At 46.5% G+C, this 9,086-nt stretch overlaps 1 protein-coding gene across 1 annotated transcript; it reads right to left on the bottom strand.

Annotated features, from left to right (window-relative positions):
* Window positions 1-1,656: 1,656 nt before the first annotated feature.
* LOC129630737 (cationic amino acid transporter 3-like) lies at window positions 1,657-8,464 on the bottom strand. Its single transcript, XM_055551232.1, has 11 exons — window positions 8,095-8,464; window positions 7,368-7,526; window positions 4,632-4,818; window positions 4,111-4,223; window positions 3,718-3,940; window positions 3,408-3,547; window positions 3,205-3,307; window positions 2,688-2,887; window positions 2,323-2,489; window positions 1,945-2,053; window positions 1,657-1,778 (listed from the first exon to the last, which is right to left on the bottom strand). Exons 1-11 carry the CDS (start codon window positions 8,462-8,464, stop codon window positions 1,657-1,659), a joined length of 1,893 nt encoding a protein of 630 aa, XP_055407207.1.
* Window positions 8,465-9,086: the final 622 nt, after the last annotated feature.

Below are 9,086 nucleotides of genomic sequence, written 5' to 3'. Positions count from 1 at the left end.
GTGGTTTCAATTTTTCTGAGTACATCCTCAAAGGTAGAATTGCTGGATCATGTGGATCTAAGATTTTTATCTGCTTGTGATGGAGAGAATGTTGACATATTGAAATATGAGGAAGTCAATTTGACTTATGCATGGTTCAGCTGGAACTTTGTGTGAATTACAACAGCCTGTCAGACCCTCACAGCTCATCTTCTTTAACCATTGAGTTAAAGAACATCTGTTTTGAAAATAAGAATGAATAACTCCCTTCTCATGGAGTCCACGTTAACACTCCCTGGAAGATAAGGTTCCCTTCCCAGCCATCAGCATACTGTTCGTTGCCTCACTGTCTATGTACTCAGTCTGTCTCTTTGGAAATCTTGATGGAATACACCCTGTCGGGTTGATGTGTGTTCTTTGTTTGGATGAAGTATAAGATGATGCTGGAAACTGTGCTTCAATGGAGCAATTCCCCAGAGCTATCTGAGAGTCTGTCTCCCAGACTATAGTCCTCATTTTGGCTCAAATAAAACTCTTGCTTATTCCCATTATATTGATTATTTTCACAGACACTTGAATTCATATGATCACCAAGGACCCTGGGAGGATAGGGCTATAAATCTGGGGAACCCACTTAAACCCTGATCCCACCTAGTCTCTTTTATACTACTTGACTTCCCACAGTCTTCACATGATCTGAGACACTCCAGTGTGGGGGGACCCCAACCCCAGCTGGACCCCAACCAGGAGAAGGGGAGCTTACCATCTCTAATGTGAATTCAAGCAATGAAAGCATTTAACAAGCTTCATGCCTGCATCCAGCCTTGAACAAAGAGGATAAAGGGGATATGACTTGGTCCCCTTCTTCAAGGAGCTCTGTTTGCTGGGAGAGCTGAGCACACAGGCAGAGAAGTGACACTTGATCTAGGAGGTCAGGAACTCTGCTCCTCATGAAAGAAAACCTGGAACAGGAAGTGGAGGGTGAAGCAGGGATGGGGGTACTGCTGAAGGGCTGGCTAGATTCTGACCTGCATCAAGTGACCCACATGCTAAAACACTGGGCATACACCTTCATAATGGAACTTAGATGAAGTGGTGGACTGTTAGATTAACATATAAAAAATTGAAATAGTTGATGTAAAATACTTAAAATGTTTTTTTTTTTTTTAAAGCCAACCACATAAGATGTAATGGAGTGGCCTACACTGTAGCGGAGAGTTTAGGTCTTTTTTAATGGCTGAGTAGTTGTTTCCTATGTGCAGGTTAGTATTTTTATTTCTTCCTCTGGTTGCTGATTACATTGTGATAATTTCCTGGTGAAAATGTATCTTGCTGCACACTTATGAAGCATGCACTTTTCTGTATACATATGATATTTTAAAAAGCTTACATAAACATTGTAAGACTTTAGGAATTCCCTAGAGGTCCAGTGGTTAGGACTTGGTGATTTCAGTCCTGTGGCCCTGGGGTTCATTCTCTGGTCGGGGAACTAAGCTCCCACAAGCTATGCTCTGCAGCCAAAAAATGTGCAGTATTTAAAGTCGCTTTGTCTGTTGGCAAAAAATTCATGGCTGTAAATGCATCCCACACTCATACTCCGTAGAGGCTCAGAGTGTCCTTGAACCAGCAGATCCTTCAGTGCATGGAGGGATTCCATACAGCATCTACTTTCTGCAGTTAAGATGACCCAGCACCAAGGATGTTTTTGTCAAGAGTCTGGGAGGTGGAGGCTGGTGGCTGTTGCTCATTGTTCTCCTCCAGGCTGTGTCGGATCCCATATCCAAAGTATATGACAGATCCTAGTAGGGAAATGAGATGATAGGAAGGGAATGTAGGTGCTTTTCCCCCTTATAAATGCCCAATAGGCCTCCTGTCATAGCATCTGACACAGTTTAGGGAGAGGTGGTAGGAAAAGGATTAGGTTCAGTCACTCAAGGGGTCCTATTTTCCAAGGAAGCCTCTTACCAATTGCTGCCCAGATGCCAAATAGGGCCCAGGTCCCAGAGGTCATCTGCATCATCAGGTAAACGTTCACGAAGATGCTCGCCAGTGGGAGGACAGGCAGAGCAGGGACCTGTGGGCAGAGTCAGTTCATCCCTGAACACACCCCAGATGTCTGAAAGGGAGACCCTACTCCATGTGGATGGGAGATTCCATTATTACTGGGGATGTGTTCAGTGCCTCTTAGATTGGATTTGTAAAGCATTGAGTGTGGATCAGGGAAGAGTCCAGTGGTTTAAGTAACTCCCCTTCTTCCCTGGTCCAACAAAGGATGTTTAGACCTCAAAGCATGCAGACTTCATTCACTCAAGGTGGACATTTTGGGCACATAAGGTCACCTACCTTAAAATAAAGATAAGTGGGGTCCTGGGGCTGCCTCCAGATGATGACCGTGACCCCAGTGATGAGCAGCAGCAGCAGCACAGCCACTGTTGTGAGCTCGGGGTCTCCAGAGAACACCTGGCTGGGCCACTGGGCCAGGAGCAGGCTCAGGATTATCAGCAGGAGAACTGCAAGGGTCAAGGAGGAGGAGAACAGGCTGGACTCAGAAGACAAAGATGGCAAGGCCTGGGGTCACACCCCTCCCCAGGCTGCCCACAGCAGGAAGGGTCATGATATCTCCAAGTGTCCTCATCAATGAAAAAGATACATTTCCACCCTACCCTGCCAATTTGAGAATACTGTCAAAAAGAAATCCCACTGCTCACCAAGCAGGGAGGCACATCCATAGACAATCTGCCCAGATTTCCGGGTCGGGATGGTGCTGGGAGGGAACCACAGACTCTTTAGAATGTTTGAGGTTCCTGCTTCAGGTCCAGAGTCCAAAGGACTTCCTTCAACTTCAGACTTCATCTCAATTTTGTCTTCTGTTTTCTCCTTCTTGCTTAAGATCTGATCTGGCTGGTATCTGAATTAGAGGTATTACAGCAATAATAACAGCAGCTCCTACACATCCAACATTGGACAATCTAATCTGTCTATTCCCAGCTAAGTGGACCAGGACATTTAGAAAGCAGCAAGAAGGCAGAAGATGATTCAGTTCAGTTCAGTTCAGTTGCTCAGTCGTATCTGACTCTTTGCGACCCCATGAATCGCAGCATGCCAGGCCTCCCTGTACATCACCAACTCCCAGAGTTCACTCAGACTCATGTCCATCGAGTCAGACGATTACCTCCCCATCAATCTCCAAGAGCCCAAAGCCCCCAAAGTGTAGTGGGGTCTCACCTGAGGACAAGCACAGAAAAAACCACCAGGGAATAAGCAAGCAGGGTCCCAACAGATACGAGATCCACAAGATCCGTGAACTCGAAGAGTAATGCCATGACCGCTGGAGTGACGGCATAGACAAGGTGGGGAGAGGAGAGAGTGAGTAACTGCTGCAAGTTTGGGCAGTTGATTCAGAGAAGGAGTAGGTTCTTTTTATTCACCTGCAATGTTTCCAGAAGCCATGATGGCCATGACGGGGGTGCCTGTGCGATCATAGATCCAGGCAAGTCCCTGGAAAAGGAGCCCATCCTTTGCCATTGCGTAGATCAACCGAGGCATGGTGAACATGGTACCCAGGAGGCTGGGAGAGGAAATGGGGACATGTGAGAGGACATGGAGAAGCAGGAGAGGCCAGGGCATCCTCTCCCTGGTCTACATGGGGTAAGATGTCTTTCTCTCTTGTCTCTCAATCCCAAGGGCTGGGATACCCTAGCATCTGACAGTAGATGGGTAGAAAACCACAACACTGACCTGGATGTAAGAGCACAGAGGGTGCCGATAGCCACGAAATATCTGGCAGGGCCCCACCCTACATGGAGAAAAGCCTGTGGCAAAGGACTCTTGGGCTGAATCTGGTAGTAGGGTACCATGAGAGTGAGTGCCACTGATACTCCAAAATATGCCAAAAAGCAGATGAAGAGAGAAATCATGATGCTGAAGGGGATGGAATGCTGAGGATTTAGGGCTTCTTCCCCTGCAGGAAGGGCAGAAATGCTGAGTCAGGAAAACATACTGGAATGAAAGCACAAAATCAAATTCCCTCTTGAATCTTCAAGAACAGGCTAACCTACTACCAACCCCTACACCCAAAAGAAGCCCAAACTGTGCCCAACCCTCTGATGGGACACACCGTGACAACGTTACCTCTCGTGGCAATGGAATCAAAACCAAGAAATGCGTAGAAACATGTTGCTGCCCCGTGGAGAATTCCTTCAAACCCAAAGGGCATGAACCCTCCGGAACCCAGAGGGTCCAAGCTATGGTGGGAGAAGGAATGAGGAAGGACATGGGTGAGATGTGTTGAGCCATCTCTACTGGACTCCTCCCTTAATACCACGAATCCTGGACCCTCATCACTTGGATCCATCAGCCCAGGTCTCTTTGTTGTTGTTGTTTTGTCACTAAGTCATATCCTACTCTTTTGCAACCCCCTGGACTGTAGCCCTCTAAGATCCTCTGTCCATAGGATATCCTAGGCAAAAATACCAGAGTGGGTTGCCATTTCCTTCTCCAGGGGATCTTCCCAACGCAGGGATTGAACTCAGATTTCTGGTATCGGCAGGCAGATTCTTTACCACTGAGCCGACAGGGAAGCCCTGGTCTTTTAGTCTTCATATTTCCGGCTCTGCACCACCTCCCCCAAGCATTGCTATGGCCAAGAGTACCGTTCCAAGCTATAAGTGTCAGTGGATCCAGATGTGTTCAGTTTGTAGTCCTGTTCTGTGAGCTCCCAATTGTGCAGGTCTCCTTTAATGAAGCCAGAGAGGATGATAAAGCTGAGAACCAAAAGGTTGATGACTGTGAACACTTTGTTAACCAGGGTCGACTCACGAGCTCCCAGGACCAGTACTCCTGTGGGGAAGATGGAATATGAGACATCCAAAACAGCTAAATCCATAGTCACAGAAAGCAGACTAGTGGTTGTCAGGGGTTATGGAGTTAGTGGTGGTGGTGGACGAATGGACAGTGACTGCTCAGTGGGTACGGTGTTTCCTTTCGGGGTGACAAATATATTTGGAACCAGGTGAAGGTGACTGTTACCTAACATTGTGAGTGTACTAAGTCTCACTGACCTGTACATTTTAAGGTCATTAATTTCTTACTGTGACAATCATATCACAACATATACTTCTACCAAATTGTCATGTTAAATCCAGATCTACCAAACATCAGCTTAAATTTGTACAGTGTTGCATTTATAGCTAAATAAAGCTGGGGGAAATAGTATGTTTAATTTATGCTATGTTATTTTCTTCTCAATTAAAAATACATCTTTGTAATGTCTCAGTCAGTTCAGTTCAGTTCAGTCACTCAGTCGTGTCCAACTCTTTGCAACCCCATGAACCACAGCACGCCAGGCCTCCCTGTTCATCACCAACTCCCAGAGTTTACCCAAACTCATGTCCATTGAGTCGGTGATGCCATCCAACCATCTCATCCTCTGTAGTCCCCTTCTCCTCCCACCTTCAATCTTTCCCAGCATCAGGGTCTTTTCAAATGAGTTAGCTCTTCACATTAGGTGGCCAAAGTATTGGAGTTTCAGCTTCAACATCAGTCTTCCAGTGAATTCCCAGGACTTATCTCCTTTAGGATGGACTGGTTAGATCTCCTTGCAGTCCAAGGGTCTCTCAAGAGTTTTCTCCAACACCACAGTTCAAAAGCATCAATTCTTTGGCACTTAGCCTTCTTTATAGTTCAACTCTCAAAAAGATCTCAATAAATGATTTTCAGCTGGGGTTGACTTTGTATGCCAAGTGACATTTGACAATGTCTGGGGACATCATGATTTTCACAGTTTAGGAGGTGTGTGTCACTGGTATCTAGTGAGTAAAGTTCAGAGTTGCTACTCAGCATCCAATGAATGATGAGTTTTTCTAAAAAACCCCAATTGCACACCCCTACACCTATGAATGATCAAGCCTCAACTGTCAGAGGTACCAAGAATGGGAATGTCTTGCCTTTTTGTCTTTCATATCACAGACTGCGGGGAGCTGGCGGGAGGACCTCCACCCGTGGCAAAGGTTATGAGGAAGGAGGCTCGACATACGCAAAGGCGGGATCGAGCCTCAGGAGTCCCCCTGGAAATCCTCGAGCATCTACCCCCATAACCAGAGCCTGCCTACTTTACTACTTGTGCTCTCACCTACACCTCTGACTTTACAGGCGGCTGTCCCCCACCACCTCTTTCGGAGAAGGAGTTAACTTAGAGCTCCAGTTAATAAAAATTCCTGGGCGTGACAAGAGTGTTTTAACCTACAAACTCCTCTGAAGGTTCTCTAGCCTGCCTGACAGGCTTGTCCGGCCACATGTGATTGCTCATAGCCTCCCAACCGTGAGAGGCATGAGATGCTTTAAACCTTCTAAAAACAGGTTCCTTAGAAAAGTTAGAAAATCATTAGTATAAGTATAGTGGGCTGATTAGAAATTGTATTGGTGAAGGGTTTTTCATGTGTTGAGCCAATGTTTGTTGCTAAGTCTCCACATCCCCTGCCCTTACACACATTAATGAATATATAGAAGAAATAAACATTAACCTTTGATATTAATCACGTTGGACCTTAGGCTAAGTAAATTCTTTCCTTAATTAAAACCCACTACACCCTCACCCTAAAGGAATGTAACTTTATCTGGTACCTTCGGAAGGTGACGTCTGTTTTAAGAATAATCACCCCTGGAGAAATAAGTGTCCTGGTTGACTGACCGCTGTCACAAGGAGAGGGTCATAAATTGTCAGCAGGCCCCCTGGCCAGAAGATGATGTAACATCCCTAAGACCTCTGTATACATTTGTATGAAGCACCTGACTTTGATAAAAGTCAGGACGCTGACCCCACGTGACTTTTGCATAACATCTCAGTGTATGAAAGTAGACCATGGAAAATAAAGAATTGGGATCAGTTTCTTGAAATACTGGTCTCCCCATGTCACTCTCTCTCTCAAATTCTGGCTGAGTGTCCATCTGGAGCGTGGAACCCACCAAGCTTACTAATTATGCCTGGGCTTCTAAGATCCGACTGGGGAGGCCTCAGTGTCTCCTCTCCTCCGGGAGAACGGAAGGACGCCTGCGGCCTACGTAAGTGGTGCAAGCTTCTTGTCTTGAAGTTTTATTGGTTTCCCGCGTAAACCAAGCTACTCAGCCTCTTTTCTCCACTGAATTTTCCTACTGAGCTATCCTCATTCTATTACTCTTTACATCTCTAAATAATGTCTAATTGAAGCTATTGTATCCTGATCCTCGCTGACGCCATCCCCGCTTCGAACTCCCTGGATCAGCCGGGGCTGGACCTCGGCAACAGATCCTATTTTCCAGTCCTCATTCTCCATCATTTTGCCACCCCAAGCCTTTCTCACCTCAGCTTCTGCTCTGCACCCCACTCTTCCCATCTCGTCACCCCCTCTCACCTGTGAGCAGCAGCACCAGGCCCAGGGCAACAAAGTCTGCATAGGTGGGCAGGAAGTAAGGCACATGCAGAGAGAGAGTTCCCTGTAACCCCTGAGAGATGTGGTTCCCAGTCAGGCTGTCCAAGGCGGAGCTCCAGCCCCGGGCTATACAGGCGGTGCCTGCAGAGGCAGAAGAAGGAACATTCAGTGACAAACATAAACCAATTCCTAGTATGGGCCATGGGCTATATTTTGTTTTGGAGGAACCCAAACAAAATACCTGACCTCAAAGAGTTTCTTTTCATGGGTTGGCATGGAAAGACCCAGACGATTCACAAAATAAATCAGCTATTTAATATGCTAGGAGGAGATTAATGTTATGTAAGAAAACGTAACAGGAAGTTGGGACCAGGAGGGCTGGAAGGTGTGGATTGAAATTTGAAAGCTGGATGTAAAGGAATATTCCATGAAAGAAACAGTTGAGCAGAAACTTCAGTATGGTGAGGGGATGAACCTGTGGGTCATGCCTCCCTCTTGGCCACTGCCTAGAGTCCGCTTTCCTTGTGGGCTCTTCATTTAAAGAAAGCAGGGCAGAGCTGAAAACAATGAAGTTGTGTTTTCCTGCCACTATTATCCACTTCCCCCTACAAAGTGGATAATCAAATTCTCATGAAAGAGTGAAGACCTAAACCCCACCTTTTAGAACCTGATCTTAAGCCCCACACTCTCCTCCGATCCATCCTCTCACCCATGACCAAGGACAGGATGAGGTTCCAGCCACTGATGAAGGCGCAGAGTTGTCCCATGGTAATGTAGCTGTAGAGATACGCAGAACTGGAGCCTGGTACCCGGGCCCCAAACTCTGCATAGCAGAGCCCAGACAACACACAGGACAGGCCGGCCACCAGGAAGCAGATGACAGTCGCTGGTCCAGCTCTCACTTTGGCCACTGCACCAACCAGAATGTACACGCCAGCTCCCAGGGTTCTGCCCACACCCAGGGCCACCAGGTCGAGGGTGTTCAGATGAGCTTTGGGACTCTCAGGCTCTGCTCCAGCCTCCAGTGGCTGCCTGTGGACCAGCTTCTGACTAAATTGGCGAACATACTGATGCAGCATCCTAGACGTAGCTGACATGTTACAATCTGCTGAGAAAATAAGACACCAAGCCATCAAGAAGGTCCATCTGCCACTGGTCCTGGGAGTCCAATTCCACAGAGCAATGGAGTGATTAGGAGCAGTTGGTCAAAAGACACATTGAGCAAGTCTTCCGTGTCTGAGCTTTGGATTGTTAAACTCAGGGAAGACTTTTAATATGTTTCAAAGTTACTGGAAGTGTAAGCGGATTGAGGAGAAGAAAACATGTTGCATCAAAATGTGCCACAGTACTGAACTGGACGCTTAAAATATTTTAAGATGGCAAATTTCATGCTCTGTGGTATTTACTTCTGTTTTCCTAAATTGCTGCCATGGTAAATAATAGAGCCAACCTCACAGAGTTGCTTCACAGAGGGTTGTAGCAAATCTCATGGTAACTTAGTATAAATCACCATACAGTCATATCTGCAGTCACCAAAACCTGAGGATTGTCAAGTCATTTATGTCGTCCCTGTATCCACAGAGGAGGAACCCACAGATATGGAGGGTCAACAGTATACAGGAGACTAACATCAGTATTCACATCACAAACCCTGTATAAGGGGAATCTTCACTATTGTTTGAGCACCAGTCAAAAAAGAGT

Source organism: Bubalus kerabau, chromosome 17 (genome assembly GCF_029407905.1).
Source record: "Bubalus kerabau isolate K-KA32 ecotype Philippines breed swamp buffalo chromosome 17, PCC_UOA_SB_1v2, whole genome shotgun sequence".
Lineage (NCBI taxonomy): Eukaryota > Metazoa > Chordata > Mammalia > Artiodactyla > Bovidae > Bubalus > Bubalus kerabau.
The sequence above is the reverse complement of the archived record's forward strand: the minus strand, read 5'-3'. Positions and strand labels throughout refer to the sequence as shown.

What these genes read in the sequence shown, in the direction of transcription:
- LOC129630737 (XM_055551232.1), bottom strand. Translation starts at nt 8,464, where the DNA reads ATGCTGCATCAGTATGTTCGCCAATTTAGTCAGAAGCTGGTCCACAGG. An exon ending in TGATTCCATTGCCACGAGAG is followed by an intron (nt 3,941 to 4,110) that starts GTAACGTTGTCA and finishes CCCTTCCTGCAG; the next exon opens with GGGAAGAAGCCCTAAATCCT. An exon ending in CCACTTATCTTTATTTTAAG is followed by an intron (nt 2,054 to 2,322) that starts GTAGGTGACCTT and finishes CTCTGCCCACAG; the next exon opens with GTCCCTGCTCTGCCTGTCCT.